This window comes from Canis lupus, chromosome 10 (assembly GCF_003254725.2).
Source record: "Canis lupus dingo isolate Sandy chromosome 10, ASM325472v2, whole genome shotgun sequence".
In the NCBI taxonomy this organism is placed as follows: Eukaryota; Metazoa; Chordata; class Mammalia; order Carnivora; family Canidae; genus Canis; species Canis lupus.
Window position 1 is genome coordinate 41,339,557 of NC_064252.1, and position 14,924 is coordinate 41,354,480.

The 14,924-nt window shown below is 39.0% G+C and overlaps 1 protein-coding gene across 1 annotated transcript in view; it reads right to left on the reverse strand.

Moving 5' to 3' along the window:
* Positions 1-622: 622 nt before the first annotated feature.
* The window catches only part of SLC9A4 (solute carrier family 9 member A4), a 68,742-nt gene continuing 54,440 nt past the window's right edge, over positions 623-14,924 (reverse strand). The window contains exons 9-12 of the mRNA XM_025463405.3: positions 14,757-14,853; positions 9,618-9,749; positions 8,368-8,455; positions 623-1,944 (exon numbers count right to left, since the gene is read on the reverse strand). Of these exons, the coding sequence (XP_025319190.1) occupies positions 1,589-1,944; positions 8,368-8,455; positions 9,618-9,749; positions 14,757-14,853 (673 nt within the window). The 3' untranslated portion in view covers positions 623-1,588. The remainder of the gene's footprint in view (positions 1,945-8,367; positions 8,456-9,617; positions 9,750-14,756; positions 14,854-14,924) is intronic.

The window sequence follows — 14,924 nt, forward strand, 5'->3', positions numbered from 1 at the left end:
TTTGTCAGTCACTGGTATGCATGGGTTATACTAGAGAACAAGTCCATGCCCTTCAAAACGCTGAGCTAGCACCAGCCAGTTTCCCAACACCTCATTTTTGTCACCTGGAAAATAAGATGTCTGACAACATCTCCTCCTCCTTTTGTGGGTTGTATGTTTGGTTTTACGAGATTGAAGACAAAAGGGCATGATTTTTTCCTGATGTAAAAGGTCACTGATGCCTCAAGATTTATAGATAATCTACCATGTACAAGGCACTGTAATAACTAAGACCAAAAATGGATACAAGTTAAAAGTAATAGAAAAAGAATAAAACCAAGAGATAAAGAATGCAATTGATGAATGGATAAAATTTTAAATGAAGGGACAATCCTCCCTGTCTTTCAGATCATGGTAGATGCACATGCACATGCATAAGTGTAATTCCCAGGTAAGTTCTGTAACACACTCAGTGGGGTGTGGGTGCACCGAGGAGGAGGGAGATCACTTCATTGCTTCTGAGTAAGAGGAATCAGGGCAGGTGTAGGGACCTGGGTGCATTGGAAAGCATACTTTAGAGATGCATAGCATTAAATGAGTTGGGGATGGTTAGGGATGACAAAAATAGCAATGGTAAAGGATATTACGGTTAATTGTTTATTACAGATCAGCCATTTGGCACAATAAATAGCACTTAATAAATATGTGTTCATCTACAGTGACCAGCAGAGAGAGAAGAGGAAGAGGGCAAGGAGGGAGGAAAGATAAAGTCATCTAGAGAAGTTGGTGAGCTAGATAGAGTGTGAGGTTCAAGGTCAAGTCTGGGGGTGATGAGGATGGAAAATTAAATTGGGAAACAGTTTCAAATCCTAGGGCACAGTACCACAGCCTCCAACTGCACATCTAATAAATACCTGTTGTTCGTGTCATTACTTTTAAAGCCTGTTTATAGATATTTTGTTTTTAAAATAACTATTCCAATTATAAAATAGACCATGACCCCATTGTTCGCAGATTAATCCTCTAGTACATGTCACATCCATTTATTATTGCTACTGATTAAATAAAGCCACATTATGGCAAATTTTACCTTTTCCCAGAAATATAATTATTGAGTGCATTCTCTTGGGAGGGAGGACCGCCAGCTTGTGAAAGCAGCAACTCACATGACCTTGGGCAAGGCGTCCTTATTTGTAAACACAAGAGGATTGGGCCAGAGGATTTCCAGGCCCTTCCCAGTTCTAACATGATTACAGGCTGCACATGCAGATAGTCAAGGTGAATTACTGACCAATCATGCTTATATCTCAATAATTTTCATGGATCACACACTCTCAGGAATTTTAGTAATAATTCCTGTGATGATTAACATTTATCACTCACAGGGAATTCATCTACAGAGTACACCAACTAGGAATGTAGCAGAGCCTGCAAATTTGTTCCAAGTTTTTCTCCAAAAGAATCTCCTTTCCTCTTATAGATGCATATCTAACAGCTTCCAAAAAAAATGAATTCAGTAGCTCTCTTTGTAACTCTGAAAATCCTTCTTCGATAATAGTAGGAAAATGGACTCTTGAAATACATGGAGACAATCATGTGGACGATGAAACTATTTTCTTTGGAGTAAAGGACTGTGGGACCTGTGGTGTTGCCTGCTGGGTCTGTACTCTGCTGACCATCGGGACTCACTTTCTGAGATTTTTTCCTCACTCTCCTCTCCAGATTCAAACTCCTCATCTACTGCGTGGAACAGTGGTTTGGGCCGTAGTGCCTCCCTTCTGCCCACACCAACATGCTCTTCTTGGCTTGTGTTTCTTTGATAACCGAAGTGGTGCGGCTTCCCTCCTCTGGGTAAGCTCTTCATTGGGATTATCTCTTGTGTCAGCCGTCTTTCCTGAAGTGTCCCTGTTCGAGAGCGTGCTTTGAACATAATGGACGGGAATTCTGAATCGCTGCTGTCATTATCTAAGAAAATACGACAAGAGGAGAAAAGAACATGACTTAACATCAGATAGAAGACTTCCTATCTGGATGGCAAGAACTCAGAGTGAAGCAGAGTTCTTCTTGAGGTTCTAGCTCTTACACTCATCTGTCTGACTTTCCCCACCCCAAGGAGGGCATAGAATAGAAGCTTATGTGCTGTGTTATAAATAAATAGAAAGGCATGGAGACCTGTGTATCAGGCTAGACTCCTTCAGGCAAGTAAGGAAGTGTTTTTTTTTTTTTTTTTTTGTGTGTGTGTCTGTGTTTTGTTTTGTTTTGTTTTGTTTTTTACAAAATCAGATCAACTGGCCATAGGCATTAGGCCATAAGGCACAAAGATGCTTTGTGTTGTCAGAGATCAATCCTTAACTGAAGATTCTATGGTAACTGTGATATGAACATGGTTAGTTTGGTTTCTTGTTGTTTGTTTTTGGTTTTGCTTTTTTAAAATATTTTATTTCTTGATTTAAGAGAGAGCATGAGTGGGGGCAGGGCTGCAGAGGGAGAGGGACAAGCAGACTCCTCGCTGAGCAGGAAGCCTGATCCCAGGACCCTGGGATCATGACGTGAGCAGAAGGCAGACACTTAACTGACTCAGCCACCCAGGTGCTCTGGTTGGTTGGCTTTTTAATCAGTGGTTACCAGAAAGCACTAAATCTGAGTTTCATCCCTTTGACCTTAAAATAGCCCATCTTGGAGAAACAGGGATGGGAGAGAGCCAGAGTAGAGAGCTATGTGTGGCAAAATCAATGTGACTAGATGTCCTCCCTTCAAAGGAGGTAAGAGGGTGAACAGATTCCTGCTGGCACATGAGAACAATGATAGTGGTGGAAATGTCCATATTTTGAAACTCACTATATACCTGTCACTGTGCTATTTTACATCTCCTTTGCCATTTAAACCTTATGACAACCCTTGAAGATGAGTGAATGGATTACCTCTTCATGAGTGAATGAAGATTTCATAGGTAAGGAGGCTGAGGTTCACTTAACCTTTCAAGAGGTTAAGTGAGTTTCAGTATCACACAGTGAAGATGGGACTGCAGTTTGAACAGAGTCTGACCAGCTGCATATCTGCTCTCCACCAGACTGTGTCTGGCTCCCTGATACGTGCATACACAGGTCGGGAGGCTATGCCAAGAGCAGAAGCAAGCCACTGAGTATCTACGTAACACCCCTTCTCAGAGGACCTTCCAAAAACCTCCTTCATGCCTACAACATTGCCTTTTCCTTACTTCACTGTGCATACATCTTTAAGGGAGTATTTTTCACAAATCCCATTGATTCTCACTTCCTCAAATTTTAACCTTATAATTTTTTTTGCCCTTTAAATATTCTCCTGAGAATTTAAGTATTTTAAGAACTTTATGCTTAAATTTGAAAGCAGGCTCCTTTCTCCCACTCTTTATTCCCTCTTAAAAAATCAAACACAAAACGAAATAAAAACCCCACAGCTAGAACTGAGATGCACATAGATTTATATATAACAAAATGTATTTAGTCATCAGAAAAACGTAAAATAATCTGTTCTAGAAGTTGAGGGGAGTAAGGGACAGGAATCAACTTCTTTGAATTAAAAAAAAAGTTAAGAATATTTGTCCATTTTTCCCTACTTCCCCTTAATTTGTATTCTATGACCTGACCTGGAACAAGAGTTCCTCTTGATCCTTTGGGGCTTGGAATATTACCTAAGAAAACAATAGCCTGGATGCTTCTGCCAAGAGCAGTCCTTTGGCCCACTCCCCTCTCCCCCAACCTAGTTTCCAATCCGTTCTTCTCAGCATATGCTCCCCATCGGCAAACAAATTATAGCTGACGTTTTCTGACCACCTCTGCTTCTTGAAAAGTAGTTTCCAAACATTAGGAAGAGGCTTGAGTGGACAACTTGCAAGATGCCATTCAACTTAAGTCAGTAGATCTGTCCAAAAGGGGAGGAGGAAGCCAGTTGAAAGCGGAAGAGGAAGGAGGAAGAGTGGGGGCTGGGCTCTGTCCCAAATGCACAACCTCCCTCAGGTCAGCAGCTAGGCAGGCAGTTCCAGGGAGGCATTAATGGAGACCTGGCAGCAAAATCTGAATATCTGTTCTTCTATCTTCCATTTTGACTTCTGGACTTGGGCACCCAGGGGCAGGGTGAAGGAAAACAGGAAGTGCTTCTGCACAGGGCAAGGCAGAGCCTGATTCCCAGGGGGAGACACTGGACGATCTCCTACAATATATGCTGTTTAGAGAACCAGACCTTGGGTGCAGCCCTCTCTTCTCCCTCTCCTCATAGTTCTGTTTTAATTCTGATACAATTTACCATTTTAACTTTTTTTTTTCCATTTTGGCCATTTTGAAGTGTACAGTTCTATGGCATTAAGTACATTCACATTGTTGTGTGTCCATCTCCAGAACTCTTCCCTCCTCTCCAACCCACATGGATTGTAAGCCATCTGAGAGCAGAGGAGCAGTGTCCAGGAAAGATCTCTCTACTTATAATACCAAGTGGTTCCTTGCAAAAGAGCCTTGGAAGAATATGTGGGACCCCCAGACATCTAGAGTAAGTGATACTCCAATACTGGAGAGCAAGGGGACAGTAAGAAAGGAGAATGCTCTCCAAGTCACAGCCTGGTTAGCCAAAGGCTGCCTGCAGGAGGCTGGCTCTCCTCCATATTCTCCCCTAAAGGCCCTCTGGCCACTCCTTGAGTAGTCCTCGTGCAGAAGGACTTCAAGTTTGGAGAGAATATGGATTCAAATAGTTGTGCCCAGGGACACAGTGAAAATGACCTCAGTCTAACCCTGATTATTATATTGCTTTATAACTTATTAAGAATGATAAAATAAGTCCCACTTTGAAAGGATATATGTATCTTAATGTTTACTGCAACATTATTTACAACAGCTAAACTATAGAAGCAGCCCAAGTGTTCACTGATTGATTTATGCATGGATAAAGAAGACGTGGGGAGTGTGTGTGTGTGTGTGTGTGTATACATATATATATGTGTATATATATATATATATATATACACGTGTGTATGTGTATATATGAGTATGTGTGTATATATATACAAACATATATATAATGGTATATATAATACATATTATATATATTAGAATATATATAAAATGTAATATGTTGGAATATAATGGATTATACATATATTTATATTTTTATATATGGAATATTATTTGGCCATCAAAAAGAATGAACTCTTGCTATTTGCAAAGACATGGCTGGAGCCAGAGAGTATCATGCTAAGCGAAATAAGTCAGTCAGAGAAAAACAAATACTATATGATTTCACTCATATGTGGAATTTAAGAAAGTAAATGAGCAAAGGGAAAAAAGAGAGAGACAAAACAAGAAACAAACTCTTAACTATAGAGAACAAACTAGTGGTTACCTGAAGAGGTGGGGGGGGGGTGAAATAGGTGAAGGGGATTAAGAGTACATTTATTTTGATGACCATTTAGTAAGGTATAGCATTGTTGAATCACTATATCATACACTTGAAACTAATATAACACTGTATCTTCAGTATATTGGAATTAAAATTAAAAACTTAAGCATTTTAAAATAGGTCCCATTTCATTACTTTCCCTTTTCATATTTCTAGGTCTATTTTTGCTCACTTAATAAAATTTTGAACCAGTTGTGCACATTTGAAAGAAAAAAAGTGCACTAGGCCATGATGTCATTCCATGCCTAGTTTAATTCATGTTCAACTGACAAATTAAGTCTTCTTCGATATTCTTCAGTAGTATTAATTATAATGGGTAATATTTCTTTCTCATTTATTTGATTTCAGACACTGTTCTAAGAGTTTTGTATGCATTGCCTGGCTCCACCTCAGGGCGAAATTGTTTCTGGGAGGTACCAATATTCTCCCCTTTACTGAAACAAAATGACAGAGAAAATGACAGGCTATTATGTTTTCTTCATATAAATCCTACATATATTTTTCTCAGATTTTATTATTACTATGGAAAATAATAGTGAGATGCCTTTTAGGGTATCTACTCAAAGAATAGGATCCTTTGACCTATTCATTTGGTGAATAATGTAAGCATATTTCCAAATGTTAAACAATGTTACTTCTGGAATAAATTCCACTTTGTAAGGTATAGTATCTCTTTAATGTTCTACTGTATTTGTTTATAATGCTTTATTTAAGAATAGCACATTTGTGCTCAAGTGGGATTGCTATATGGTGATCTGCTACAGGAGCACATGATATTGAGGTCCATCATAAGAAATGACTGTGAGAATTTCATGTTTTCTATTCATTCAAACAATGTAAATAGCACCGGATTGTTTGTACCAGGAAGATTTTTAGAAATTAATTTATTATACACCCTACAGTGGTGGTCTTTTGTTTTGTTTGCTTTTATTTGTGGATTAGCTCTTCTATAACATAAAATGACACTACTTTCAAGACAGTGCTCTGGGAATAGATGGCTAGATCAATGAAAGAGAACTGAGAGCCCCAAACTCTCTTAGGATAAATGACTTTAGCACAACAAAGATGGCTTCTCATCTTGGAGGAAGAGATGGGGTAGGGACAGGTGCATGGCCATTGGAAAACAATCTGAAGAGTGTCTCTGTCTTAATCCACATAAAGGTAAATCTCAAAGGGTTTGAAATTTAAACAGAATCATTAAACTAGTAAAGTTTAAAAACATTGAGTAAATTGTTTTCTAATTTTTCTGTGGAGGATGGAGCAGATTTGATTAATCAGAACAAAACCTTCTAAATGGCAAGTATATCTAAAAACTAAAAGATAAATGTGAAACTGGAAGAGGAACCATTGGCAACAAACATGAGACAATAGATGATATCCTTGTTATACAGAGTTCTTCCAACTCATTTTAAGAAAATAAACAATGGAATAGAAAAAAAAATGACCCAAGACAGAAACAGAAACTGCCCAAGAAGAAACACAGTTGCTTCCAAAAAATACGAAAAGATGTTTTTAACCTTATTAAAAATCAGAGACTCAGATGAAAATTAATATGGTATATATGGTATATAAACATTATCCTATCACATCATAGATTACTCAAAAGTTTGAGTGATGGGTAAAGTGTCTGGAAATGACCTTTCTCACAGACTGTTGGTGTGAGGGTAAATTTAAATATGTGTGATTTTTGATGCCCAAATTTTGCTTCCAAGGAAACATACTAAAGAAATAGATTATTTGTGCAAAAATCAATCATGAGTGATCTGAGATGCTTATTATATATCATTGCTCATATTAGATATAAAGGCAAAATACCTTAATATTTGTTAATAAGGATTTAGCTAACTAAGCTAGGATTATTTTATATAATTGACTTACTTACTCATAAAAACTATTATTTAGTTTATATCCACTGAAGAGAAATATGTCCACATAGATGGTTGAGTGAACTAGATAATTCATAAAAATTCCAAAACAACAATGATACAGTGATTTTGTGGATAACATGATGTTGTGTGTTTTTTCTTTATTTCTTGTATCAGATACATATAAGGTAGGGATCAAGATGGTGCAGAGAGAACTATAGAACAACATTTACCAGAATGTTCTCTAGTGATTATATCTTGGTGTTGGGGTTTCAAGTGCTTTTAACTTTCTTATTTTATGCTTTTTTTCTACTGATTGGTTTTTGTTTTATACCAAGCATGTTTTTAAATCAGAAGGAAATAAAATTCCATTTTAAAGAGTAATTATATTCAGTCTTCAAAGATTTAATACTAAAATCCTATATGTTTAGCCTATTTGAGTTTCAAATGTGTTTTTAAGTCTTAAAATTTGGGGAAAATTAAAATAGGTAATATGACATATTATATATTATATATCACTTTTTGCTAAGAGAAAATCATTTTATATATATATATACTTAAAAAATAATGGCTTTTAATAGAACAATAGGCAGTTTCAATAATTCTAAGAATTCTACTTAAGGATTAGATATTAAACAGGAAACAGTTATCAGTAAATTTGATGAAATTATTTTAGTAAAATTTAACCAACTTTGGAGAATCCTGTTAAGTTTTAAATATTTCAAATATTTGATTAATTTGAGTTAGAATTTTCAAATATTTCAAAAAAGTGCCAATTTTATATCAGCAAATTATCACCCCTGGGCTATATCCGGCTGTTGACTCTTTTTGCATTGCCTGTGAGCTAAGAATAATTGCTACATTTTTAAGCAGCTGAAAAAAAATAAGACTATTTATGACAGGTAAAAATGACATGAAATTCAAATTTCAGTGTCTGTAAATCAAGTTCTGAATTAGATTAATAAAAAAGTTTTCTCTTTTTCTTATCATATAAGTACCTACATAATATTTTTGATTTTGTCTTTTGGCCCACGAGCTCCCAAATATTTGTCATCTGACCCTTTATAGGCAAAGAAGAGCAGCCAGGCAGGCAGGTTACCTGTGAAATCATCAACCCTTGTATCTCTTCTTGCGGGCTGAGGGTGGCCATAGGGAAAGGAGAGGTAGCGGATATTTTTGGTACCGGCCTGTGGGTAACAAGCAGAAAGGAATAGCAGAGATGAGTCTGAGATTCAGTGTCCTATGAGAAACTGGGAGACATAGGCCCACACTGAGGACCTCTTTAGGATTACAGGCTCGCCTGTACCGCCGTTACCCTGGTTTAAACATAGCAGAATGCTTCTTTGTGTTTCCTTTCCCTCTCATGATAAAATAGACCGTTATGTCTCAAAGTGACTTTATTTTGGAAAGCATTTGTTTTTCAGTAAGGAAAAGAGAATTATGGATTATTGAGATATATATTTTTATAGGAAAAACAAAGACTATTTAGTTCATTGTCAGGAGATCTGCATTCCAGTCATTGATAACAGGAATAATTATAATTAAGTGGGATAAGCCAATTAGCCTTTTTGTGCCTGAATTTTGTGTCTGGAAAAAGGGGATAAAATGCCTGGGTTACATTGTTCACAGAAAGTGAGGATAAAGAAAACACTAGAAAGCATGTGTCTGCTTTAAAAACACAATATGCATGTTATGTCATGACATTATTAGTAATTTCACGGGTACCTCTCAGTGTTAGCTTAGGATAGGTATTCCTACAAGATCACAGGTTAAATAGTTTGATTTTTATTTTGAAAATGATAGATTGTGAAACTAAAATGTTTGAACAAGGTCACTTAACCCTCTGCTCAGGTGTTTAGTTGCTATGATTACTATCCTCATCATTATCATTATATTTTAGCCACTGAGATTAGGGTAGAAATTAGAATCTACTCCAGACCTAACCTTTGTCCAGAAGTTGTTTCGATATGGCCTCAAATAGAACAGTTCCAATGTACAGGGAATAATCCGAAGATGAGGCCCAGAACAAGAACAAATCCTTCCCTATATCTCCCTGGGAGAGAAGTAAACTTCCTCAACCCAGCACCCCAGTCCATGGAGGTTCCCCTGGAATGGTCAGTACCTGGTTAGCATCTGGTTTAGATTCACAGCCCAGTGTGTGTGTTCCAGTAACTGACCCATCCTGGAGGCTCATCCTGACCATGGACCCGAAGGCTCTGGATCCAGAGGGAAGTTGTCTAGTGTCTTGTGCCCTCTTATTTTGTTTTACTCTGACAACAAGGTGGTGGTTTCGTGTTACTCCTGCCTGTAGTCACCTGCTCCCGGGTGAGTCTACAGCCCCCACCTTACCGGCTTTCCCCACGGCAGGCTGTGACCTTTTCTCATGCTCTCCCTTAAGGTATTCTGGCGGCGAATCAGAATCTCTTTAGCTTGCTTCTCACTTGTTTGAGGTTTGAGGTTGTATTTGTTGTAGGACAGGGTCTGCAGAAAGAACAGAATGTCAGATAAGGTAAGGACATCTCCACCCAACCATGGCTTTCAGAGACCATGGATGGACATTTCACCAACTAAGACTATACAGAAAGAAGACACTGAAAAGGCCACCTGAGCCTTTGCCTCAATTACAGAGGAGCAAGTAGTGACCCCTGAGAAGAAAAGCCTGTGACTGAGGCCACCCCTACCAGGACAGAGCTGTGGCTTGGAGCCTATGCCTTCTGGCTTGTGGAACCCTGCCGCCCACCTGCAGTGTCTTTTTCGTATCCTTGCAGCAGTCCGGTCCTCACATACCCATGCACTTCGGCTGCCCCATACCCACACCCTTTCCCAGGTTGTGTTTTTTTTTTTTTTTTTTTTTTTTTTTTATGTTTGGACAGTGGTTACTGAGTGTTTGGATCTAATGGATGAGAAAAATGTCAAAACTACTTTGGGAATTTAATTAAGGTTGCCATTTTTACATTTTGCCAATTAAAGATACATACAAAAAAATCAACAGATTACTATTACCATTATCAGTTCAAAAAGGAAGAGGTTTTGTTTATTTTTTGTGTTTGTTTTAAAATATTTATTTATTTATTTGACAGAGAGAGATAGAGCATAAGCAGGGGGAGCAGCAAAGGGAGAGGAAAGGCAGGATTCCCACTGAGCAGGGAGCCTGACACAGGGGCTCCATTTCAGGACCCCAGGATCATGGCCTGAGCCAAAGGCATACGCTTAACCGACTGAGCCACCCAGGCGCCCCAGGAAGAGATTTTTACACCAAAACGTAGGAAGGACACAATTGTTGATTAAAGAGTAGTCCTTCAAACTGAATCAATTATCTTTATAAAAAATGTCTTCCTTATTCTTACCAGGCCAGTGGTAACCTGTCTCAAACCACAGACCAACCTTGGTCCTCAGATGTTTACAGAGTGCTTAACTGGAACCTCTTTTCTCCCTACTTTCACTCTGCAGCAGGATATATACTGGTCCCACTGGATAACAGATTCAGGACAGCAGGTGCTACCATTCCCGGTTAATGGTTATTATGATAAGGATTTCCAATTCAATAGCAAAATAGCAAATGCTCTATATGTCAGGTGCCATGGTAGGTGCAGGATTTTTAAAAAATGGATACATTTGAAGAATGGTCTTCAAAGGGATCATGGTCTAGTTGGGGAGTCAAACAAGCATATACGGTTACACACTCAGGAAGTGAGAAGATATTGGGATCTGGAGGGACTTATAGAGTCCAGGCAAAGGGCACTGATCCAGTCTTGGATGGGAAAGGCGCATTGCACTGGGCTGAGTCTTGAAAGATGAGTAAATGGTCCCTTCAGAAAGAGGGAACACATGAGATAAGACATAGGTATGAAAAAAAAAATACATAGCTGTGAAAAACTGTTATGGGCCATAGAAGGACCACCTGGGTCAGAGCTGGGAATCTGTTTACCACAGGAGGATTTAGTCCTTTATTCAAAGTATAGTGAGAAGTGGGACAGAGGTACAGGAGGTAGCTGGGGACAACCGGCCAAAAGAGGAGACTCCATCTCCAGGGCAAGGGTCCTTTAGGTGAGGTGAACACACTCCAGGAGACTCCACAAAATGATCCCCAGTGTGAGGGAAAAAAATGCTAATACTTATGTTTCCATTCATTTTTATAAAAAATACAAGAGAAATTAAGCTTTATTTGTACTTAATATGCAGATTTATAACAGATCCTTGCTTGGTTGATATACAATATCAATATCCAGTTTCCTGTCAGAACAGAAGAGGAGAGGTTGACAATAGTGTCCTCACTGGTTCACTGGCTTTTAGTTTATTTTGTTTTTTTTTAAATGAAGATTTTATTTTTTATTCATGAGAGACACAGAGAGAGAGGCAGAGACATAGGCATAGGGAGAAGCAGGCTCCCCGCAAGGAGCCCGATGTGGGACTTGATCCCAGAACCCAGAATCACGCCCTGAGCCAAAGGCAGACACTCAACAACTGAGCCACCCAGACATCCCTAGTCTATTCTGTTTTAAGTGTATATATAGCTACTTAAGTAGATTTGTGGCCTTTATTATCTGTTAACTAATAATCCTCACAAAACAGACAATTGTCTGAAAGAAGTTCCATAAAGAAGGTATAGGTGGAGGCCAAGAGAACAATGAGGAATTTGCAAAGCCACCTTTCACCGTCACCTGATAGGAGATCTTTACCAGCCACTCTTGACAAATTAACCAATCTGATAAAAACCTGGCAAAAACACTTAAATTTTGAAGATAGTTTGAAATATGGGCTCTCATCCACCATCACTAATGATGGACTTCAACTTAAGTACATTGTATACAGGAAGCTATTAAAGAATGACATATGACACTACCACAAAATTATTTTTAAATTAAATCCCTAGAATACCAAAACAAACTTTCACAATTTTTCATCAGTGTTAAATTCATGTAAAAGTGAATTCAATGTGCACGTATGTTTATATATACACGTACATGTATGTGTCTGTATGTGTATATATATGTATATGTATATGTTGCTAATAGGAGTTTCCTACACCTTGACTTGAGGGCTGTACTTTAAGAAATGTTTGGATATTTTTGTTCTATTTCACCTCATATCACATCACCCATGTGCTTTTCCTTGCCTATCTGCAGGGAGCATAGTAGGTCCTATTCATCGCTAAAAAACTGTATTTCCCCCTTGAACTTGAGTTCTATGGGGCAAAGCTCTAAATGTGCATTAAATATTTGCTGAAGTTAGATAAATTGTTTATTTCTTTGAAAGTGTGTGGGGATTCTGAGTGTGACCTGAATCATTTAGGAGCACCCCAGGGGGCTGCCCATCAATCTCTGACTTAGAGTCTGAGCTGAAGTCAGTTTCTTCCCTTGTAAATTTAAAGAGAGTATTTCTCAATCTCCATACCCAGAGCATTCCAAAGAGCTTCTGCAACCCAGAGGGCTGTCCCACTGGGAACCTCCAGAGGTTAGTTAATCAACTTGCCCAGCAGTGATAATCTGGACATATGGAGAGGAGTGGCTTCAAACAGGAGTGTCCCAAGCCCTTCCAGGTGCAACAGACCAGGCAGGACCAGCCCAGTTTCAGATCAACTATGAATCAGGATCTCCCAGACTGTGCACTCATCCTAACCTTGCCCTGAAGTGACTCCTGACTCTCAAAATGGCCTCTTCTCAGATGCAGACTGTGAGAAATGCCCCAGCCATCATCCCCGCATCGTGTGAGGTCCACTGACCTATCACCCAGGCTAGAGATTACAGATGCCACCTTTTGACAATCCTCAAAACTATAGATCAACCACTAGAACCCTAGGAGGCAGTTGTCCTGCATTGCATCTCTAGAGTAGTTTTTCTTTCAAGAGGGCAAGAGGACCATGGGGAAAAGAGGAGTCACATGACCTACGTAAACGATGGGATGCGAAAGGGGACAGGAAGGGAAGGAGTGATGATGTGTACTCTCTCAAAGCAACAAAAGTGGAAGCAAAAGCCATCTCAGGGGCTTGAAAGTCCCTTCTGTTTATTACCTATGTTCTCCCCATGAGACTTTCCATGCCCCATTTGCTTATTTGGGGCAATGAGAAAGGAAGATATGTTACATAGCTTAGAAGGGAGAAACTCAGAGGACAGACTGAACAGGCACCCTTATGAAAGCAGAAAGGTGGCTCTCTTGGAACCTGCATGAAAGAAAAAAAAGATAGAATGGGAACTTAACCTCACTTTAGACTAGGTTGGAGTTCTAGCATCTCCATCTCCATTCTGGACCTTCCTTAAATTCAACCTTCATCAACATGGGGAAAAGGCTGAGTTTCAGGCAAGCCTTTGAGCTCTGGCCCCTCTAAGCCAGCCAACATTCTTTTAGCCAGGAAGTTCTTAACAATTTATCTAACTATTTATCAGAATGTGATAGTCTTACTGAAACAGTTTCACTTGGAATGATTTGAAAGCTCTTGAATTTACTCTAAGCTTGCTATGATTGATGCTGACCTATATTCCTTCAGCAGGTGCAGAGCCTTTGGCTGACACATACGCCTTAATCACTGACCTTTCCAAAACAGGAAGCCAGAAAACGTTCACTTTAACTGGATCATGTAAGTTTGGAGTCATGGAAAGAGCACTGGGTAGACAGTTGGCAGACCCGGGTTCTTAACGTGGAATTTTTTGTGTGACCTTCAATAGGTCAGATAAATAACTCTCCTAACCTTAGCATCTTCTCCTTGAAAGCGAGGCACTTAAGCCTGATGGATATTTTTGGCCCATCAAGACTGATATATAATGTAGTCACAAAAACCAAGGCCCTCACAATGCATTTACTTGTAATCATACCATACTCAAGAATTGGGATGTTCAATTGAATCCTCAAACTTCAAAAAAAAAAAAAAAAAAAAAAATTCCTACTTAGAGTTCACAAGCTTAAATGTTATTTAACTACATCAAAATTTCAGAAAGACTCACTCACTGTCTCCCAGGAATGTTCTTATTATACACTTTGTCCTGGTTCCCAAGTGGTAGTATAGACTCCATTCCTTTCTCCAAAATTAAAAATAATATGCCCAATACATTTCCTTTAATGTAGGCTTTCAGCATTGCAGTTTCAATAACCATCTGAACTTTTTAAGCTCTATTACAGTCAGTCAGATTGATACTCTCATTGATGTCCCGGTGCCATCTTTTTCTATGGTGCGGTGAATGAGCTCCACCACTTGTTCATCTTTGGAGGGAGAGGGAGACCTGTTGGTTCTGGAAAGTACCAGGCTGCAGGGCTAGGGCAGCCTGACCCCTAGGGCCAGCAATTGGATTTGCATTCCTTTTTACACCACATGTGCCAATTTTTTTTTTTTTTTAGCAGAAAGGTAAACAATTAACTTTCTGTTCCCCAAATTAAGCAGAAAGAAATTGTTTAGCAAGAAGGCTGATATAGAGGAGACAATGTGAACAAGAACTGATTCCCGAATGACTGGTTCGAAGGACAGGCAATGGGACAAGTCAGATAGCTAATACTTACCCTTTGTCGGACTTGGTACATGTTGTGTGTCAGAATGTCCCTCATGGACTCCACATCTTCCGGGGAAAGCCTTTTGGTTCCGTGTATCCTCTGGGCCCTGGAAACATCATTGGAGGGAAGCCAAGCATTATTCTAACATCCTGGCAAGAGTGCCATAAAAGTATCAAT